The 24053-nt window shown below is 38.6% G+C and overlaps 1 protein-coding gene across 4 annotated transcripts in view; it reads right to left on the bottom strand.

The window, feature by feature from the left end:
* The window catches only part of trpm7 (transient receptor potential cation channel, subfamily M, member 7), a 72379-nt gene that overhangs the window by 45421 nt on the left and 2905 nt on the right, over nucleotides 1-24053 (bottom strand). For 3 of the 4 annotated variants that reach the window (XM_026172470.1, XM_026172452.1, XM_026172461.1), the window contains exons 2-3: nucleotides 3690-3769; nucleotides 2486-2524 (exon numbers count right to left, since the gene is read on the bottom strand). In XM_026172470.1, coding sequence (XP_026028255.1) covers nucleotides 2486-2524; nucleotides 3690-3769 — 119 coding nt within the window. Of the gene's footprint in view, nucleotides 1-2485; nucleotides 2525-3689; nucleotides 3770-4546; nucleotides 4754-24053 lie in introns of those variants that run through there. The other variant, XM_026172478.1, reaches the window with a different exon arrangement.

Raw genomic sequence — 24053 nt, 5'->3', positions numbered from 1 at the left:
CCAGGCCATTGGACCATTGATTTTGTCAAACCCTGCATTAATAGTAATGGCATTCAGGTGTACAAAGAATTCTCAGGTACTACTCAGCCGCCTGGGACATGTACTGTATATTTAGACTTAGTCAATCAGTGCAATATTGCATGTGTTTTTTGTCATCTGTATGTTTAAGACCCTTTTGCAATAAAGTAAAGGTGCAGGTATTTGAAATGATTGTACAATTCATTGGACTATTGGACCTAGTTTTGCCTTGTTTTAGTGTTTTCTGGTTATAACTCTAGCACACAACCTTCACAATCTTTCAAAGCCTCTTAACATAGTGTGGCAGAAGCCAAGACAATGGAGACAGCTTTAAATAAATAAGAAGAGTAAAACAAATTCAGCAAAACAAATTGTCCTTTTCATTTACAAGATCGACCCCTGGAAGTACTAAGTCTGGCTCTGTCTACCTGTGACATAAAAAGAGAAGTAGGTACCCTTATTTCCTCTTTTGCAGCAATATGGGATATTGCTTATATGGGGGTATAGTGCAAATGTACTCGATATCATTACATAATCTTAAAATAAATATAAAATAAAACACATTCACTGAAATCCAGTTCTCATAACGGCTCTTTAAGCTGCTACTTAAAGAGGGTACAACATATTGGCCCCATTGCCGAAGTTTGCTACCTGGATGAGAATCTGGTTTTGTTGTTCAAAGCCATACCCTTACACATGTCATTCTTTATACTTTGTAATAACAACTTCATGACACTGATGTACCCCATTCTTTTTACAGCTGAAATCTTGATTATAATTTCTGTGTTATAATTCTAGCTCCACCAAAATCAATCAACTTGGGTTGATATTCTGTCTTTCTCCATTAAAATGAAACTTCCAAAAAAAATAGGGGTCTCATTTCTTTGTAAGTGAGCAAACTTACTTAGCAGGGTATTAAATGTATTAATTATAATTAATTAATTGTAATTAGTAAATTAAAATTAATGAGCTGTATTTCATTCTCACAAAGCCGCTCTATAAGTAACAAGACAAGTCAAAGTCATGCCCAGCTGACACAAAGTTATTGTTACTATCATTCATCATTTATTCATTACTATCAAGACTTGAACTTCCAGTTCATGGTCAAAGGTGTAGTAACTGGCACTTGCTTTGGGGCGCTAAGCTTAATCCATCTGGGAAACATGTGGGCAGAGTATAGCATTGCTTATGAACATCTCCTCATTCTGCCATACAAGTACAATGGCCACAGTGAACAAATCAGTCCTCCATTAAGGCAACTCGTTTAAAGTGACACTAAAAATAAGCTTGGGTTAGATTTTGGTCTCACCCGTTTCAAAATATTACACCCTTGTCACTAAAACACCATCTAGACGAACCCTGAAATTATTAACTGATGGACTAATGTTAGGATAAATTTAAATGGCTCTCACATTTCCTTTTCCGCAGGAGAATTTCTTATGCTTCAGCTCTTAAATCGCAGTATTATTGACCCACGAGACAAAAAAAATAAATAAAAATACATATTATTCTTATAACTTAACTATTTGAGTTATCGGAAATTATGACCATTCCACTACAAAAAAACCCACATCAGCTAATCTTATTGTGCTGATATATGCACACAGATCCTGACAGTTTCAGCTGTGTAAGGCCAGGATCATCTACTCATTATTGTGGGTATACGTTTTTGGGTTTGTTTGTTTTTTTGCATTTCCATGACTTATTGTATCTATAACATCAGTTAGCACTGCACTGTTCAGGACTTTGTGAGATAAGCAGATGCTGAGTTTATGTTGGAACGCAGTTGCCCATTTATTTAGACAGTGAGTTCAAAATAACTGCCTGGAGGGCTGCAGAGTGGCATGGCTTGGCTTCTAGAAACATTTTAATATTCTCCACAAGATGTGTGCCAAACATTGCCAGACAGGATTCACTGGCAGGGACAAAGGTGATCTAATTCACAGCCTCTTTACTTCTTTCTCCATTTCCATCATTTGTCTATCTCCCTCTCGTGTCAGCCAGATGTTGACACCGGTCTCCCTTAAAGCTTCTGCCTGGGTGTGTAACTGCAACAGTATTGTGGTACTTCAAACTCTGAGGCAGCAAGCTACTAAAACATATACACAACTGAAATACTGGACACACTTGGTAAAAGTGTGTCCAAGATATGAACCATCTACAGATCAATGATGACAGATTTTTCTAAAAACAAAAAAGCCTAATTGTTTATCATTATTGAGTCTGAGCTTTGTTTTCTGTCTTCCTCTACTAGCCTTAGGGGAGAATACGCATCCTAACACATAAAGCCTGGAATTTAATTGTTTCCTGGTAAAGGTTGTTGTTTAGTGGAATTTCAAAGGAATTGCAAAGAATTTACCTCTGGGGGTTATTCTGATGTAAAGCAGCTGGTTAGGCATGGATTCTGCCAGGCTAACCCTGTCAGATAACAGAGAATGAGTCGAACAACAAGCAAACAAATACTCACCTGACGAGCTGCTGGCAAATCTGGCATCCTGGAAGGCATCTGAAAGAAATGCCACAACAACTCAGTCAGTGCGAATATAAATAAAAACAGAATAGATAAATCTGAAGAGTATTTCCGACCATACACGACGGTTCTAAAACAAGACTAATGTGAGGGTTTGATTTCTCCAAGTCTGGAGGAAGTTCTCAGCAGAGAAAGTTCTTTAAGGACATTAAGGAAGGTTAACCGTCTCCTGGGCAGACAGCCCGGTTAAGTTGGCCTTTAACCAAGAGACAGTTATGAAACCTTCCAAAGGGACTCACTTTGATCACAGTCACATGCCACACTTTGACCTAATGTTAAATGAGCCTGTGTTCACTAACACCTCTGAATCATTTAGCAGAAGCCGCACATATAGCAGTTAACAGAGAATAACCAGTTTGCAAATAATTGATGTAAAAGAAAACACAGGAAAACGAGTCACCCATCATTATTGTGAGTTTACAAGAAGAAAGGAAGACATCCAAGGACTGTTTAACTGTAAATATAAGCTGCTGGTGGGAACATAAATTTTTTTTTTTTTTTTTTAAATCACCTTTTCCTTTCCCGTTTCTCTGAAAGTGGATGAGTATTTATAGCAACTACTGCCCCTTTAACAGAGCTGTTTGATGTTTGTCATGCACACAGTGTGGATAAGTGGCCTTCATGACACGCCAAGCCAAGAAGACGCCTGCATATAATTTCAACACTGCATTGTAAGATTCCAGTAAGTCTGCAGAAAAATACTGTGTCAAAAGACCTAGACAGACAGACAGACAGATAGCTATATATCTCTCTATCTACACACATAAAAGATTCCTAGTCCAATTCTCACTGTGAGGATGACATTTTATTACTTTCACACCGGTATAAAGCAGATACCTGAAGCTGGGGTATAAACATCATATCAGAGCTAACAGTGCTAATATTGCTTTTTATTTTGGGGGGGGGGGGGGGGGAATCCCATCCCTAAGATTGAAAGAAGTCACGATCCACAGGTTCATCACTTGCTTAACCCCACACTTAAATCTGTAATTTTATTGACAGACGTAAACATTAAAACAGACTCATTTTGCCTCTGGAGAGTAGTCGTTATGGTTTGGGCCTTCTTTAACTCACACCATGCAATTACGCCGTTTCCATGGCTATCACCAGCAGACTCACTACAGTAGGTCTAAGCACATACCTGTGGGGGTCCTTTGACACTGGAAGTATGTACACACATTCCCTCTTGGTGAAAGTGCTTTCTATCCAGGATTTCTGGGACTGTGAACAAAAAGAAAGAGTTGTGAGCAGCGGCAGCTGAGGTCTCTCATGTTTAACGGACTCAAATGCAATTCAAGAAAAGTATACATAAAAGATACGTAAAGAAAAATTTAATGAGAATAAAAGCAAAGTATGTTTTAAGTTATTTATAACAATGTTAAATAATAAACTTCAAGACATCTTAAAAGGCTAAAAGGGATGTTGCACCCCTTAATACAGGATTTAGTCTATAACAATTTAAGGGGATTAGAAGGTTTAACACAGGAGAAAAATGAAACAGTCATATAAAATCATGACAAAAAGAGCTGACGAGGAACACCAGTTAGAGGCATCTACCAAACAGTATAAACAGCCTTCTAATTCTACAACAGCATTTTTCTCGTAACAAAGGTTTATGGTGAAGGAATTTTCATTTAATGCCTCGTGCCTTATTGTTCCCCTCCAGAGCAGCTCAGAGGAACCCAAGGGCGATTAGCACTATTAATCTCTTCAGCACAAAGAGGGGAACCTGCAAACACCTTCTCCAAAACATTTCAACAATTCCTTAAAATCTGACAAAAGTAGCAGAGCAACCTTTTCTCCCGGAGGTCACGTTAAACATTTCTCAATATCAGCATGTTGTTTGATATAAACTAAACAGAAGCATCTTAAATTCAGGATCAGAAGTTACATCCAACACAACAGGATTTAAATCTGCCTCCAGAAAATACTGAAAACATGTCAATAAGCATGTCATCCCACATCTTGACTAGTGACAATAAGCAACCAAGTTTGTACCTGGATGTCCTCCTCTTCATCTCTGTGTTTAAGGGCTTTGTACAGAAACATACCAGGGCTCCTTCACGCATCTCCTGGACAAACCACAACACCCACAGCCTCTCCCGAGTCCTGGGTCATCAGCAGCAACTCACTGTGCTGTTAGATCTGCACGCAATTTCCATACAGGTCTCAAAGTCTACAGCTGCACAGTTACCATACAGACCCAGCTCGAGTTAAACGCTGAGTGATCAGTGAGAGGTTGCAGCCTCCAAACTCCATCCACAGTTAATCTGTAAGAAGCCACTCAGGGGGCAGATGAATGTGTCTGAGACAAACTAGATATTATACTTAGGCTGGAGAGAAAGAAGTGAGGGAGGCAGGGGTGTGGGAGAGGATTAGTGGATGGGCAGAGACCTCAGTGATATATACCTAGTTGGCTACTGACAACACACCACCAACTGTGATTCATGCAGTACACACAAAACCTCTCCCAACAACTCAGGCACTACAATTAGTCTTTAAGAAACCTCCTTTACTTTGATACTCATTTACAGGAGAACAGCATAAAAAATGCCAGGATTAAATAAAGGCAACTAAGTTTAAACAAAAAGGTCCCAACATGGATTAATACACCAACTTAACGAAGATCCTGAAAATTAATATGGGTACAAGGGGGTCCAAACATTATTGTTCAATTTCCACTTCTATGTCAATAAAATATAAAGTAACATTACCTTTACAAAGAGATTTATGTTTACACAAATGCCATTTATCATATTCAGCTGTTTTTTAACATATCAGAACTTTTTTTTTTTAACTTTTTTTTTTTAAATCAGTCCTAGCAGTTTGTGGGGATGGAGCATTCAGGTGTGTCTTAACATAATGCCAAGATGGAAAGACATCAGCAATGATCTTTAAAAAAAAATCAATTATTACTGTCTATCAATCTGTAAAGGATTATAACGCAATTTCCAAACAATATCAAGTCCATAATTCTAGTGGAAAAAAAATCATGACAGCTGTTAATATTCCCAGCAGTTGAAATTCACCCAAAATGAGACAATGTTCAGAGAAACAGCACAAAAAAAACAAAAACAAAAAAACAAAAACAACAACAGCAACATCTCAGACTCTACAGGCCTCGGTTAGCATGACAAATGTTAAATGTCGTGGCAGTATAATTAGAAAAAGACTGAACAAGTTATAGGGTGTTGGGCAGGGTTGCCAGTAGAAACCTTCTCTCTAAAAAGAACATGGCAACACAGCTTAGGTTTGCAAAACTGCATGTGAACAAACCGCAAGACTCCCGTAACTGTCCGCTGGACAAGACCAAAGTAGTCATGTTTGGCTGTAACGCACGACAGCACATTTGGCAAAAACTAAACAAGGTATCAGCGTAAACACCTCATGCCAACTGTCAAGCATGGTGGTGGAGGGGTTAGAATTTGATTGTTTTGCAACCACTACAAGCTGCACCTGGGTAACTTGCAGTCATTGACCGTATTAACAAAATAGTCTCGAGTCAAATATGACAGCATCTGTTTAACATCTAAAGCTTGGCCCAAATTGGGACATGCCACAGGACGATGATCAAAGCACTCTAGCAAATCTACAGCAGAACGGTATAAGAGAAAAGAATAAAGTTGTTGTGATGGTCCAGTCAAAGTGCAGACCAAAACCTAATTGAAATACTGTGGCAGGGATATTAAGAGAGTTGTACAAAAACCTCAATGAACTGAAACAATATTGAAAAGAAGAGTGGCCCAAATGTTTCCACAATGATGTAAGAGCGATAAAGAGTGATAAAGTCTTAAAGCAAAGGCTTACTTCAACTAATTGCTTCAGTTAGGGTTTTTTTTTTTGTTTATTTTTTTTTAACACTGCTTTTTCCATTTTGGCTTCCTTTTTGTCGACTAATGATGTGGTATAATACTCTAGCTCCTGCACAGGGAGAAGAAAATGATACAATGGTCTACAGCTTTTGACAGTGGCGATATGAACATTACTTTGAGTTACAATACACAAAAAGACAAAGTGCTGGTAAAATCCAAAGTGTGCAAAAGTCAGAAACTGTCCACCAATTCTAGCACAAGATCGGCTCTTGTGCTCAGTAGCAACAATAGTGGGGAAAATAGGTGATGTTTTGCTCCCGAGCAAGACAGTTACTCAACCACCATTATCAATAATAATGATAACAATAATAATGATGTTTGTTTGTGTGTAAGTGAGAGATCTTTTTTTCCAGATTTCTTTGAAATTGCCATTGAATTTAGTTTTCCAGTTTGTGTTCTTGTGTACCAATTGAAGCTTCTTCCTATTTGGAATTAAGATTTTAGTTTATTATGTATAAACACCTATGTTAAAATACAGTTGTACAATTTTACAGTACATTTCACATGTTCAACAGAAAATAAATATTTTACTGTATATGATTAAGAAAATTAAACTTATATCTTCACATGTGAGGAGTAAAAAGAGCCCTTTAAGCTTAAAGGAAATAACATATTTGATTTCTATCATGAGATACTTATATTGACTGATAAGAAAAAAATATACGATTTTTTTTTCCATAGCCCTTCTTCGTCATCCTGCCCTACCCCTGGCAGCATGCTCAGACAGAGCCGGTTGGTTTTTTTTCCCCCTCTGTGGCTTTATTTTTAATAATTGCACAACAAAGGCAATTGAGATTACAAGTTCTACAGTTTTACAACTCTTCACACACACACGCGCACACACCTTGGATTACCAAGTCAGAGTTGGTGTGACTTCTGACGTTTCAAATAGAGATGGACCGATCCGATATTACGTATCGGTCCGATATTACGTATCGGTCCGATACTGACCTAAATTACTGGATCGGATATCGGAGAAAAATAAAAAATGTAATCCGATCCATTAAATATCACGAAAGCACCTCACAAAACTTGCAACACGCCGTAACTCACCTCAGAACGTTAGCACGTCGGAGCAGTATGCATCATGTGATAGAGCGGCTGTGGCATGCGGGACCTGTCAGTGGTCTGGATAGCATTTGGAGCTTCGCTAGCAACCCGGCATTTCATCTCCGACAAAGTTATCCCCGGGAGAAGTAAAGCAAGTGTGTAAGTCCATCTCTAAATGTTTGTAAAGCATTCCTGCGTTAAGCTTAACAAACGACTGCCTCTTCTTGCTGCTACTTCAATCATGAAACTGCTTAATGATCAGCTGATCAGCTTTTCTGTCGCGAGTCCGTCTCTCTGGTTTGTTTTTGGCCCACCTTGCACCAGAAAGAGGAAACCAGTGGCTGAACAACAGCAGCACGTTTAAGCTTGATCAGCTGTTGTTAGAATTTATTTAATATTTCTTTCTACTCCAGGATCTTTTTCTTCGTAGCTGACGGCTGGTAACTGTGCAGGGGCGGATCTAGCAAAGTTTAGCCAGGGCATTATAGGGCATTAACAGGGAAAGGGGGCACAAAGACATACTTTTCTTTCTTATTCTCATTTAAAATGTCTAGCTTTTAATAAATAATTATCTGAATCTTACACCCAAAGTTTTAATCTGATGTAAAATGAATAGAAGTCAATTACTGTATATAGTGACTATTAAGTCTAATATATATACCCTAGTAAGCTATAGTACTTTTTCCTTTGGGAAGGTACCATCTGTGCAGTCTGCAATTTTGTTGAAGAAAGATGTTGGATCTATTTAATATTTCTTGAAAAATAATTGATTTCTGTGCATTTTTTTCACACTGCATCAAATTAAGGTTGATTACGTTGATTAAGCATCATGAGGTGGAGCGTGAGGGGTGGTTCCCCATTTTTTATTTATTTATTTTTGTTGTTGCTGGGAGTTGGAACCCTATTAGTTAGGTTGCTTAATATTTACGCTAAGTACTCTTTAAAATACCAGAATAGGGAGGATGGTGTAGGTTGAAGTTTATTAGATTGATCAGTATTGCTGAAATATTTTTTTTTGCATACAGGTTTAACAGAATAGCTTTAGTGTAGTTGTTGTTTTAAACTTGAGTATGAACTTATACAAAATGCAGCAAGATATTTAAAAAAAAACAGTTTTGTTGATTAAAAAACACTATATCGGATTCATATCGGTATCGGCAGATATCCAAATTTATGATATCGGAATCGGTATCGGACATAAAAAAGTGGTATCGTGCCATCTCTAGTTTCAAACACACCATGTGGTTTTTGTCATAATCAAGCGACACTACCTGAAATGAAGTGACGGCACAGATTTGCTGCCTAAAAAAATACAACCTGCATACTACTGAGATAAAGGGTCTTAAATCAAAGAAGAATCAAAGAAAAGCTGCTTAACAGACCAAAACTTTGAATTTTGACCACTGAATTCTTTTATTTATTTATTCTCAAATTTTATCCTGATTTCTGTAAGAAAACCTTTGAGGGTTTTTTTTTTTGGGGGGGGGGGGGGGGGGGGGGAATTTATTATCTCAGTAGTGGGATTATTACCTTCACTGTTAGTATGGATACAGGTTTTAGTCAACTGTCTTCATGAAGCCTGTGCTAACCACAGAGTGTAGATCAACCCACAATTATCAAAACCACTTATTAAAGATGGTAAATAAAAAGTGGGTGCCACTTAATGGTTGGAATAATCCCCAAATTTAGACCTGCAGTTCTTAAGGTACGACCCAAACAGTTAAAAGATTTTAGAAAACAGATAAATACACATTATAACATCAGTAAGGCATAAAAGCTCGTGACAGAGCTGACCCCCTGATCTGTTTTCAGTCTTTTTTGCTAAGCCACCTGGCTCTGGGCTCCATCTTTATATTTAACACACAGACACACAAGAGCAGCATTAGTCATCACATCAAACACAGAAGGTAACCACAAAATCTTGGACTTCTTTTAATTAAGGTAATTCTGACTTTTTGCCAAACTACATGTACAAATCTTGCTTACTTGCATAGTCACCACCCAAAAGCCCATGCTGAGCCAGGAAAAACCATGTTTAGCACTGGTTTAGAGCATGCAATTACAGGCAGTCATGGGAGGCTAAACCACTGTATCCAATGACGTTAAATAGTAGGTTTGATATTTGGTGAGCCAATTAGAAAAATAGTATTGTTAGTGCTTGAAGCAGTCTATCCACGTGATAACACTTCAGATTTGTCATTTTAAAAAGGAAGAATATGTTGGCTATCACAACATGCTGGCCATGATAACAATGGCACTGGTCTACAAGAAAGCAGGAAAACATAGCACAACATAAAAACACCCCAGCAAAGAAGCATGAATTATGTAGTTATTTACTGCAATGGCTTTGCATCCTTCCCCCACTGTCCACCAATTTTTCAAAAGACTGTATTTAAATGATGGAAGGACTATCATGCCACCCATTGGGTATAATTAACTCCCACAGTCCTCCTCCTGTCGCCATCTTTATGTTTTGATACTGGATGCTCGCAGTAGCAATTCGGCAGTAACGAGGCAGACCTGCTCCAAGGTGAACTCTGCTTTGTTGTCCTTTTTAGCTCTAACTGGTAACAAAATTTGTAAAATGAAACTAGTGACTGACACCATACAATTATCAGGTAAGAGTTTATTTAGGGAATGGAAGAAAGATAACACCGTCTTTTCCTCAGAATTCTTCACAATATTCGTGCTGCTGCAGGAGTCACCCCCTGCAGGCATTTACAAGAATGCAGGTTTAAGACGCTTCTGCACTGGCTTCATTTTTTAGACCCGGGAGCTTTGCCTGTCTACGTATTCATATACAGTTAAAACACACTTTACCCCCTTTGAGTCATTTGTTCTTCACCACAAGATGGTTAGCTTTCGGTTTTTCCTCAAGTGATGAGCACCAGCAAAAGTAGTGACTATTGTCTAATATCTGCCAGCAATGCAGCAATAACGCATCATAAGAGGACACACAACCATATACTGGCAGTTGCAATATCTTTACAGTTACACTAAGCAGAGAAAAAAGATAAGCACAGTTCTTTACTACAATAAGGAGTCGATATGACTGCCGCCTCATAGCTGAAACTGTCAAACACCAACTGCGCAAAACAAGACCAGCTCATGTGTTGATTGGCTCTCCAGGAGCAGGACAACCACCTTTCGCCTATAAATTTTTATTCAGTAACACGTGTCTTTTTAATGTCTCTGGTTTTAATGTAGCTGATAGGGCTGCTCGATTATGGCAAAAATGATAATCACGATTATTTTCACTGAAATTGAGATCACGATTATTTGACGATATTTATTTAACCCTTTAAGATCTACCATAGAACCAAGTCCGCCAGAGCTGCTTTTTTTTTTTTTTTTTTTTTTTTTTTTTTTTTTTTTACATGCTGTAGTGCCATTTGTGGGAGCATTTTAAGTTGCTATACATCAATACAACTGTTATAGCCCATATTTTAAAAATGTGTATGTATTAAGTCCATAGTAACTACATTAATTGCAAAAAAGTGCAATAAACTACAAAAAAATTGAAAATCATTTTTGTTTTGTTTTTTTACATATATTTCTACTTGGAGAAATTTAAGAGGTTTATCCCTCAAAACTTTAAATACAAAAAAGTTGCAAAAAATAGTTTACAACAACAGGAAATTTATTTTGAGTGTCTTCATAGTTTTATTTTTGGAGATACAGCAATTTTTATATACTGCAGGAAAAACAAAAAAACAATCCTATGATGCAAATTTGCAAAGAATGTGCATGTGCATCAAAATAAACTATTTCCAGCTGTGCAATTCGAGTTCTAAGGCCTACAAGTAAAAAACTACATTTTCCGCGAAAATGACGTCACTTGCGATAGTTCGTGTTGACGTCTTTTTCAATGTGGGAAGTGTTAAGAACAGCTGATCGGATCGGCAAAGCGTGTTTCTGGAATATTATGTTTTTGTTCCTGCAAGCACTTTTTATGCAATTTTTGCAAAGCTATATGTGGAAGGAAACCGTGACCTAGGACAAGCTGATGGCATAAGATGTAAATACAACTCCTCTGGTTTCATATGGAAAAAAATTTATTGTGCTAGCTTAGCGGTTCAGGTTCTACAGGGATTTAAAAATAGTTATACAAAACGAGCATGCTGCTCTGACCGGCTTTAAAGGGTTAACAATAACAATGTATTGAATAATGACTTTAAAAAAATAATATAAAATAGTGTGCAAATACAGATAACAGTGCAAATGTTCGCAATATAAGAAATAAATGAAAAATGTAAACTTTGCAGTGTTGCTCTGTGGTGCAGCTACGACACCATAGCAAAGTTTACACACTGTGTCTACTTGATCCACATCTGACTCCGCGAACCCATAATGTTTCCACACCACTGAAGTTTTTTGTTTTTTTTTTACCTCTCTTTTCAACCAACGGCAGTCCACTCCTCTCCAAATAACTTCTGCTTAGCTCTCCGAGCTTCCCTCGGGTCCTCTTAATTGTTGTGACACGTGTTCGAAATGCAGAGCAGTGCGCTTGATTTGCCACACGGAGCAGCGCGAGAGTAAAGCATGAGGGAGGGGCTAATAATCGGCTCAGTCATTTTTAATGATCGTTGAAAGCCCAGATCGTAATCGTGATTAAAATTCGATTAATTGAGCAGCCCTAGTAGCTGATGTCAATACTTTTTTCCATTTTTTTGCTACTATTATTGGCCTAATCCCCTCCAAACACATTTATTTAAAAAATAATAATAATCAATGAAGGAACAATTTTGTAAACACCTTCATGATAACACTGCTTCATGTATTAATGGCTTCTACTCCTATACCAGTACTGATGGGAGTTTCCACACCCATCAGTTGATGGGTTTGTGCACATCCACTAGAATAAATGGCTTCAGGGCTTTGATGACATCAGAGTTGGCACATGTACACGCAACATTAGTGAGCCTTGAACATGTCCCAGCCTAGTTGGGATTGAACAAAACTGATGATGTGATGCAAAAACAGAATGCCATCTAATAATCAGTATATCTGGATTACCTTATTTTACTATAATTGTAATCATTTAAATTAAAGCCATATTTATTGCATGGTGCCACATTTCCCCATATTTACTGAAACTTTTCCACATGGTTTACAGATTATGGTTTACATTTCACAAACTTTGCTGCGTGATTTCATCTTCACCTTCTAACTGCACAGCAGGTCATTTGCTCTTTACTGCCCACTGGTTAACAGAATCGCTCATCTAATCAGTGCTCAACATCCAATTCAGTCTCGCTATCTGCCGAACTAGTAACAAATGTGAGACACACCTGAGGAATAAACAGAGGTCTCTTTCTGTGATGTGGAGGAATGCATTGAAACCGTTGTCTTTTTGATCCAATACAATCTAACAAAGGGTTAATAAGGCAGATAAAAGCAAGACTGCTAACCTGTAACCATGGTACCTGAAAATGTCAGGCAACAAAAGACTTGAGCGTCACAGACGCTGCCAAAAAACACACACCAACTCTTACTCTCCCACTTCCTCGCTCCCTCCCTCTTCCTCTCTGGCTTCTTTCTGAGCCCCGGGTTTTTATGACAACTCCGATCACGTGGAAAATTTGACCCAGCACCTTTCTATCCTGTTCAGCTCAGCAGTGTTAGATACTGTGAGTTTTGTTTATGGGCAGCTATGTGCAACTGGGGGAATTAATATGTTAATTTGGAGAGACACAAATTTGATTGTGCACTGTCACTTTATCTTCCATCTGTCACCCCTCAGCCAGAAACCTTGCCAGCTGAGCTCTTCCTCTCCCCTGCTCCTTTTTCCCAACAATGTTACAAGGCTGGCTGGTCAACCCATCATTCCTCTGGCCCTGAGTGACGCAATACAGGGTGAGATAACATCTGGCTTGGCAATTCTATTACCCATTAAAAAGAGTGGAAGCAACGAGGTCAGCACTTCAGTGCAAGAGCTGTTCTCAGAACAAACAGAAAGACCTAGATTAATTATTGCCATTTTATTTTCTTCCATGTTTGATTTAAGAAGCTGTTACCAAATGTGCTGATAGAAATATAATTTCAAGAGCTTTCCCACCATTTGTAATAGACATAAATATGGTTCAGGATTTAAGCCAATTAAAAATGTTATTTTAGAGACTTAACCCAAAGATATGATTTTTTTCTTCCCTTAACAAGAACTACTACTGTGCCACAGATCTGCGACTCATCAGATCTAGGGCATCCTCCACGGTACAGTGAGCTTAGGCCTTCTCATGGAGATTTTTCTTTTGTCCGACTACTGATCTCTGAAGTGATTAACTCATAAGGTACACAACACAATCTTGAGACCTAATTATTAATTTAGATCATACTACATATGAAATGGACAATTGTAGGGACAGGACATTTAAAAATCTGAATTTTTTTTTTTTAATATGTTTATTAAGATTTTTCATATAAAGAAAAAACAAAACAGACAACACAACAGTAAGGGCAACCCCCCCCACACACACACACACACAAATAAGGCAAAAGATTACACTGCATCAGCAAAGATACTACTTCAACACTGGCAAGAAACAAAAATAAAACGCTAGGGTGGTAGACTGAATTATCAATCAAAGAGAACTTTGTTTGAATACATGATCTAAAAATGGCTGCCACACATTTAAAAAAAAAAAAAAAAAAAAACTTACTAAGTTTGTCCTCTAATGTACACCTAATTCTCTCCATATGCAGTAGAGCAGTCACTAGCCCGTCTGGGCCTAAACTCTGCTGCAGGTCCATATATCAAATGATCACTGTGGCATTACTGAGAGTTAAAACACTGTCTTAAGTCTTTCATCTTTAATAAAATGATCAGCGTTCTGCTCTACCAGGTGTAACAACTGAGTTTAACATCCAGGCATCCATGAAAACGGAATTTTTGACATTTAACGGAGTTAGAAGTTAGCAGGAAGTTAGCTCGCTAGCTTCCATCTAAATACAATATAGCATGTCCTGACTGCGGGGTTTTGGAAACAAATTAAAACGTACAGCTCTCTTATCACTTCCAACATAAATGAAGACAGAAAACTAAACAGCAGTGATGTTTGTAGGGTTACTGAAGTTTGGCTAGCTGGTATATAGATTCTGATTCTGATTCTGATATAAAGATGTGCTACGTGACCGCTAGCGACACAGCTATGTTAGCATAATATAAACAAGCTAACTTTTTTTCCCACTCGATAAAAGTTAACGTTGTGGAGGTAAGCATCAACAACACAGAGCTCTCAGTTCACACTCCTTTATTCGTCTCCAACATCAACTGCGCATATCGCGCCACAAAACACAGGAACACACTTCCTATACACTGGGTGTGAGTGGAGCCCTCTAGTGGTCCACCACAACGTGAGGGTTCTCAGTGGTCAGGAACAAATGTAATCGCATGGCAGGATGCTGTAAAAAAGGACCAAACTTCAGCCAGGAGAACTGAGATAATCCATCTACAATACGAGGTTAGTCATTCATATACTGCTGCATGGTCTGTGCTGTAGTTACATCGTAAGGTTTTAAAAACTGAGCTTAAATAAATGATTAGCGGTAATAAAAGCCGAGGGAGGTCAACGGTGATCACTGACTGTTTTAGGAGCTTTTTGAGGTTAAACAGAAGAAAATACAGGGAGTGCAGAATTATTAGGCAAATGAGTATTTTGTCCACATCATCCTCTTCATGCATGTTGTCTTACTCCAAGCTGTATAGGCTCGAAAGCCTACTACCAATTAAGCATATTAGGTGATGTGCATCTCTGTAATGAGAAGGGGTGTGGTCTAATGACATCAACACCCTATATCAGGTGTGCATAATTATTAGGCAACGTCCTTTCCTTTGGCAAAATGGGTCAAAAGGACTTGACAGGCTCAGAAAAGTCAAAAATAGTGAGATATCTTGCAGAGGGATGCAGCAGTCTCAAAATTGCAAAGCTTCTGAAGCGTGATCATCGAACAATCAAGCGTTTCATTCAAAATAGTCAACAGGGTCGCAAGAAGCGTGTGGAAAAACCAAGGCGCAAAATAACTGCCCATGAACTGAGAAAAGTCAAGCGTGCAGCTGCCAAGATGCCACTTGCCACCAGTTTGGCCATATTTCAGAGCTGCAACATCACTGGAGTGCCCAAAAGCACAAGGTGTGCAATACTCAGAGACATGGCCAAGGTAAGAAAGGGTGAAAGACGACCACCACCGAACAAGACACACAAGCTGAAACGTCAAGACTGGGCCAAGAAATATCTCAAGACTGGTTTTTCTAAGGTTTTATGGACTGATGAAATGAGAGTGAGTCTTGATGGGCCAGATGGATGGGCCCGTGGCTGGATTGGTAAAGGGCAGAGAGCTCCAGTCTGACTCAGACGCCAGCAAGGCGGAGGTGGAGTACTGGTTTGGGCTGGTATCATCAAAGATGAGCTTGTGGGGCCTTTTCGGGTTGAGGATGGAGTCAAGCTCAACTCCCAGTCCTTCTGCCAGTTTCTGGAAGACACCTTCTTCAAGCAGTGGTACAGGAAGAAGTCTGCATCCTTCAAGAAAAACATGATTTTCATGCAGGACAATGCTCCATCACACGCGTCCAAGTACTCCACAGCGTGGCTGGCAAGAAAGGGTATAAAAGAAGAAAAACTAATGACATGGCCTCCTTGTTCACCTGATCTGAACCCCATTGAGAACCTGTGGTCCATCATCAAATGTGAGATTTATAAGGAGGGAAAACAGTACACCTCTCTGAACAGTGTCTGGGAGGCTGTGGTTGCTGCTGCACGCAATGTTGATGGTGAACAGATCAAAACACTGACAGAATCCATGGATGGCAGGCTTTTGAGTGCCCTTGCAAAGAAAGGTGGCTATATTGGTCGCTGATTTGTTTTTGTTTTGCTTTTGAATGTCAGAAATGTATATTTGTGAATGTGGAGATGTTATATTGGTTTCACTGGTAAAAATAAATAATTGAAATGGGTATATATTTGTTTTTTGTTAAGTTGCCTAATAATTATGCACAGTAATAGTCACCTGCACACACAGATACCCCCCTAAAATAGCTAAAACTAAAAACAAACTAAAAACTACTTCCAAAAACATTCAGCTTTGATATTAATGAGTTTTTTGGGTTCATTGAGAACATGGTTGTTGTTTAATAATGAAATTATTCCTCAAAAATACAACTTGCCTAATAATTCTGCACTCCCTGTACAAAGCATTAAACATGTTAACAACACAAAAGCCATATTAAATGCAGACTACTTTATCCCCGGAAGTAGGATTCGTCACATCATCACTTAATAATCGGATTGTCTTAGCAATTACCATTCCAAACAAAATTGTCATTTGTGCAGCAGAGCTGAGATGTAAAAAGGAAGAGGTTCCAAACAATGCAGTTATCGAGTCCAGCTCTATTGTGCAGTTGTACATATCAGAAAAACATTTAAAGATGTCCAACCAATAGTTGTACAATTTGGGGCAAGTCCAAAATAAATGAGTAAGAGAGCCTTGTCCAAGTTTACCACGGACTAATCGACTAATAGAAGGAAAAATCTTGTGGAATTTAGTTTTTGAATAATGAAGTCTGTGAAGCACTTTGAATTAACTGATGCCTTGCATTTATAGAACAAGAATGGAATCCTACACAGACTCCTCTCCCACACCTCATCTCCAATTAGCATTATTATTTTTTGGGTGTGTTTTCTGTCCATTGTTACAGTGGCAGATTTTCACATTAAATACAGCCAGAGCAGGATAGGGCAGGATAATCCAGATCAGCAAAAAGTTACAACTTTGAGAGGTTCCCCCCCCCCCTCCGTCTCCTCTTGGCTCTGTATGACACCAACGAAAGCAGATATCCCCAATATGGCCTTGTCAGGTAGCCAATCAGAAGAAAGCTGGCTTAAAGGAAGAGGAGTAAAAACACAGTGGGTTCTGAGGTGCCCAGTGTAAATTATGGTTATTTGAACTGTGAATTATGCAAAGCCACTCCAGTATATTTTAAAGAAAAATAAATCAAGGAGCATTTGGAAATGAGCATAACAGACCTCCTTTACAATCAAAAACAATAAAGAGGAACAAGAAGTTTGCTTTTATTTCATTTTATTTTTTTTATCTAGTTATTTTGAAATCTTTCTGGTATTAACTTCTTGATCTTTTAAGAGAGGACAGTGCTTATTGTCCTCTTTTCTTTACTTGATTCCATTTCAGTCTTTTTCCTGCAGTTACAACCATGGCAGTGTTAAAGTTGTCATACACAATGTGAGATAACATAGACGACACATAGATTTTATGGAGTACATCAATTTAATTATAGTCGGCTCTACTTGTACCTTAAAAGCAGCGCTGCTGATAAGCCTGCATCACTTTGTCAGCTTTTATTCCCAGCTCCAGCTGCAGCATCTGTGCTGCTGTGTAAGGCAACTACAGTCTACAATTTTAGCAATGTAACGCAAGACACGATGCGCAACACAGATCTAATAAATCTGGATACAATGTGTTATGTGTGAGTAGTGATAGGAATTGATAAGAATTTAGCAATTCCAATTCCATTATCGATATCACTTATCGATTCCCTTATCGGCTCCACTTTGAGATCCACCACCATCTCTAAGCAGCATATCAAAGACATTAAGTTTGTGCAAATCAATTACATACTGCGTGGTTAAACGCTTGTGCATGTTGGAGGTATTTCCGCTCTTTGTTGTGATTAGTGTTAGTGTCACTGCTTAAGTAAATATTACACAGAACATTTTTCTTAAAAGTAAAGCAGTACATTATTTAATTACAGCCAGGAGAAAGACATTTGTTATAGTATTCGTAACATTGCTTTCATGTTACAATGTAAAATAATCTGAAACACTGTCTCACTTGGCTAGCTTACCGTTAGCATGATGTCTGTGCAGGTGTTTGCGAAGAGCTGAAGTTGTGTTAACCGTATAATGCAGCTGCTTCTGTCCTGGAGCAGACTACACTTTACCATCGTGCTCTCATTCTTTTGTGCAATAAAAATAAGAGTACTGTCCATATCCACACTGGAGACTCCTCCAACACAGGAACTGATATCAACTGATCGACGTGAGTGTGCAAGAACCAATCAGGGAGATCAATAGGCAAGCAGAGTAACACTTCCAAGGAATTAGAGTACTGGGAACTGGATCTCTACAAGAACTAGTTCTTGATTCCCATCCTTAGGTGCAGTATGTGTGAGTAAAAGAGCATCGCACACTGAATCATATGCTACAACATATAACTGAAATTCCTCAAATATTGGTTTCCATTTTATAATCTCAATGGTGCAATCATGAGGTCATACCATACAAACAAGGCTTCCAACATTTATTGGATTTCATTTATTTAATACATTTGTTGTAGCTGTCACATGGTGAGACGTCATCCCAAGCTTCTGACAATGAAAATTTCTTGCAGGCCATCTTTAGTTGTAGGATCATTACAAAAGCCATGGCTCTAAAACAGTGGTCTTATGTTACACAGTGAGAGTGGTTCAAAGATATCACGAGGATTAGCTAGAGCTGGCCGATATGAGATTTTTTCATATCACGATATGTTTTTTTCATTTCAGGCGATAACGATATCTATCACGATATAAGCCAAATAACTATATTTGTAAGATTTAAATGTGCCGTTGCTCACAAGTAAAATGTGAAATAATCAGCAGCTTGTTTTTATTTAAATATTTATTTCCCATAATAAATTCAACAGGGTAGATGTACTTAAGGAACATGAGACTTTTTCAGATAGATAAAGGCAAATATTGCAAACTACACAAAAGGCAGCCGCTAAAGCGTTTAAGTTTCAAAATAGAACAAACGAAACAGACTAAATTGTCAATTCCACTTAGAAACAAAATATTAATTCTAAAAATAAATCTTAGTTTGTTTTACAGAAGAACAGACAAAACTGACTAACTTTTGTCAATATCAAATAAACTGAGAACTAAAAGGAAATTCTCAATCTCTCCTTGTTGTATAGCTTAGCTTTTCAAACAGTTTTAACAGTTACTTTAGTCTGACAAAAGCCGAATGACGAATTAGCGCTTCCAGTCAGAGACTGAGGCTACGTCCACGGGTACACGGGTATTTTTGAAAACGGAGATTTTCCGTTTTCGTTTTAAAAAATAATCCCGTCCACACATAAAGGCAGAAATGAAGGAAAACGCTGCTATGAACATGCCAAAGCAGCAGGTGGCGCTAGATTCCTAACCGTGCAGAAATGTTGGCCAATCAGAAGTCTAGAAGCCTCGGTGGGAAAAAGTAAACAAAGCTGGGGCATAGAAGCAGAACCGAGTCGTATGTGTGGAGGGACAGTAACTGTGTGTATATGTAAGCATTTAAACACTGCAGAGAGTAGAATTAACAGTAACAGTATTGTAGAAATTCATTTCACCGAAACAATAACGTGGCGCACAGTGTGACGCATGCACCAGTTTATTGTATTTGTCAGACTTGAAATAGCCGAAATACCTTCAAACTACGGAACTTCTATGGCTCTTCCGTTCGACAATCTCTCCGGCATTGGAACCATCATCTGTTTTCTCTTCGGTCACGCTCAGTTGATTTTTCTAGTCGGCACACTCATTTCCTCCATTACGCGCTGGCTCCATTACCCGCTGGCTGCTTCCCAAACAAACACACGTGCGGCTTGGCACTTGTGCTGTACGTAACAAGTCATGCGACGTGACGCTGCGGCTGTGATTGGTTCGGCTCTGCGCTACTTAATTTGGATTGGCTGACCTTTTTTTTTTTTTTTTTTTTTTTAAGAGGACAAGAGCGGCGAGGTCTATCGCGATAGCTTAATTTCTCTATCGAGTAAAAGTTATATCGTGATACATATCGTTATCGTTCTATCGCCCAGCTCTAGGATTAGGTTACGTGGCCATGGTTTTGCCTGGGACAAAAAAAATTAATTAAATAAATAAATATAATAATATAGTATATAGTCTGATTTATTCTGCTGCCTAGTAAGAACCATCAATATTCTCAGAGACTCATCACTTTTTCAAGTGCTACAAGTCCAACAAATCATGGATAAGCAGACTAAGAAACAGCTTTTACCCTGCAGCCAGCATCACTCTTAAGTCTGGATAATCATATGAAATAGCTTATCCTTATGTGTAAAATAAAAAATGGAGAGCTGTAAATTTCCTCCAGAAAAAAAGACTTTACATCTTTCTATAAGACGAATCACTAAAATGTCCGCGATTAACCCCAGATACTATACAGTCTGCTAAACTAACAGACCCAATCAAAAGAGTTATAATGTGGTTATCTGAAAATCTGTTATCATATATTGGTTCAATTAAAAGAGAAGCACAATACGGGACATTTATTTTAACTATGACAGCTCTTATCAATTTGCAATCCTTGCCATATGTTATTGTTCCAAGAACTTGGCCTATAAAAGACTATTAAAATGGAGAGAACAGGTTCATTAAAGCCTTCAGATAAGATTGCCAGAAAGCAGCACACAAAAGTACAAACAGTCATGAGACCAAAGTGTGACAACTCAACAGCTCACACATTCATGCCCTCTGGGGCAAAGCTCTGAAAGACTGCACTGCATGGGGCGGATATAGGGGTAGCATCAGGCTAGCCTCCTGAGTGCTGCACCCAGAAAGCCGTATTACCTAGTTCACTAAAGCATGTGATAGCTTTCCTTCTCAACATCTGATGCAGATAGCTATGCAAACCCCTGAAAACTACGGTTCAAGCAGAAACAAGAGTAGGGACAGTGCCAAGGTAATGGTGTATTAAAAGCCAATAAATAAATAAAGAGCATGCTGTACAAGTAAAAACAGAACTATCTTGCAGTTCTTTCGGGGAACTCTGGAGCACCCACAAGTCAGAAATGGGCCACAAGCTGTACAAGTGACACGAGTGAAAGCAGTCAGCTGGATACTACAGAGAAACACTCCATTCACAAAAATTCACAAGTTGTGACTGCTACTATTTTTGAGTTTGAAAACCCTGCACAGTGCTGTGCCAGTGGAAAAAACTTTATCTGCCATCTTCAAATGTGCTTTCGTGTGTGTGTGTGGTGCAAATGTAGTGTGAGATAAACTCAAAAGTCAGTCAGCAGACTCAAACACACATGCAGTAACACAAATACAGCTCGAGTCTGTTGCAGACCATAACAAAGTGACGCAAAACCATTTTCTACCAGCTCTAAGCCAAAACTGAAGCTAAAGTTAAACCACCTAACTTTACGTAACAGTCTGCTACTAGCAATAACAAAACTCTATCAGAGATTGAGCTCACGTCTATAATGAAATGGCATTTGTTTCAAACTAACAGTTACAATTGCACTGTTTAGAGTAGCAGCACAGCAGAATTCATCATCTAGAGGTAAGATGGAGCGTGTGACCTGCTCAGGCCAACACTGAGGAAAGTAAAGGGTAAAAGACACACTACAGGCTACTATAATCTCAAGCTGCTTTTGCACAAAGCTCTAAAATATCAGTAGAATCAGGACAAGACATTGCCTTAAGTTGTGCTTTCTAACATGGAGGAGAAATGTTTCACTTTAGCTTTGGTCCTACATTTGAAAATAGTGGTCATCTTCTTAAACCAGACTAACTAGTAGTGAATTCACCAGACTATTTCCTGCAATACTGGACATCAAGCAGTCTATACGAAAAAAACTTACAAGTTAAAGACAGCTGCAGTGTAGATATAAAAAAAACTATTATTAATAAAAGTAGATAAATAAAAGTAGATGTAACATGGATGTTTATAAATCGTGGATGACATTTTTAACCATTTCAATGACTCCTAAACTAAACCATTCTCAAACAGGTAAGATCCAAGGACATAGCATATCTGTGTTGATATAGTCAATGTTCCCTTCTGAGTACCAACAAAACTATGGACAAGGCTAATTCACAGCTGTTTCTGCTTCACTTCTTCTCTTTACATCCACCCCGAACCGTCATTCTGTTTCACAGGAAAAGTACGAGAAGTACCATCAAGTTCTTGGAAAAAAGGGAGGTCGTGGTTTTACAGACAGGAAAAAATACAACTTGCAAACACATGTTTGGGCAAGTCTTAAGGGAGCATTCCAGACAGCACGTTCAGTGAAAACTCTTGGTTTTGTTGATGACAAAACGCAGAAAACTATGTTTTTTCATTCCAAAACGAGGTAAAACACTCAGCCTGCTTGCTGGAAGGTCTTCTTTATCAAATCAGCAGCTGTCAGACATGATGAGTGCAAAGCCAAATTAATTTGCATTACATTATATCACTGCTCTCAGAGTACAGCAAAGTCATTGTGCCAAATCACCTACCTGCAGATTTAAACTCACTGTTTTGAGTATAATTTAAACTAACAACTATGACTACATGAAGTTTACTATAAGTACCCAAATCGTGTAGTCATAATAATCAAAGCTGAGTATGGAAAGCTGAATACGAAAACATATGGTATAATTTTTAGCCATTACATTAGACCAGTTTTGACATGACAACAGTTTTTCTTTGTTTGTTTTTCATATATATTTATTTATTTTTTTCCTTGGATCAAAGACAGGAACAAAAGAAAAGTATATGAATATCAGCCAGGTTGCTATTTTAACGCAACTGTACTAATACTGGCTGAGAATAATTTATTGACAATTGATTACTCCATGATTAGGACCTCTGGGTGGGGTTTTATTCCTAGTCAAATACATATAATTTAAATAGTAAGACTGTCAACGAGTTCTCTGAGGGGATGGCAAGACCATTAAGGCAGCTCTTGTGTATATAGACAGGTGGAGATTCTGTCAATATACCAGGGGCCTGAAACAGAAGAAAGTTTAACATTTCAAGGTTCAAGGTTCTTTATTTGTCACATGCATAGTTATACAAGTATAACACACAGTGAAATGTAGTCTGACACGCTCCTCGACATGTGCAAAATTTTGGGGGGGGGGGGGGGGGGGGGTGTAGAGGAAGAACACATATATATATATATATATATATATATATATATATATACACACATACATATAGTATATACACTGGGTGAATGTGCAGTAGTAGCAGCTAGCAGGTGAATTCTGTACATTAATATGAATAGACATCTGACTATTTTACAGGATAGACAATATAAACATATTTAAAGTTAAAGGAATTGAAATGTACATTGTGCCTTGGTTTAGAGTGTCTGGAAGAGAGTCCTGTCTCAGTCAATTATAGATGATGTGAGCGGGCGGGTGTGTGTGTTTAGGGCACGGATGGCTTGGGGATAGAAGCTCCTCTTGAGTCTCTCTGTCCTTGCCCGGAAGATGCGGAACCTTCTACCAGATTGCAGAAGTTGGAACAGTTTGTTGCCAGGATGGGACGGGTCCTTCAGTATCTGCGCTGCTCTAGTCCGGCATCTCCTGGTGTAGGTGTCCTGAAGCGGGGGGAGAGCTTTTTGGTCCTTCACACAGCTGTTCCCAAACCACGATGTCATGTTCTGTGTGAGGATGCTCTCCACAGCGCCTGTATAGAAAATCCTGAGGATCTTTGGAGAGACCCTGAACTTCCTCAGTTGTCGTAGGTGATACAGGCGCTGCCTAGCCTTTTTGGTCTGGACCTGAATGTGGGCAGCCCATGTCAGGTCTGAGGTGA

Source organism: Astatotilapia calliptera, chromosome 1 (assembly GCF_900246225.1).
Source record: "Astatotilapia calliptera chromosome 1, fAstCal1.2, whole genome shotgun sequence".
NCBI classification, from domain to species: domain Eukaryota; kingdom Metazoa; phylum Chordata; class Actinopteri; order Cichliformes; family Cichlidae; genus Astatotilapia; species Astatotilapia calliptera.
The sequence above is the reverse complement of the archived record's forward strand: the minus strand, read 5'-3'. Positions and strand labels throughout refer to the sequence as shown.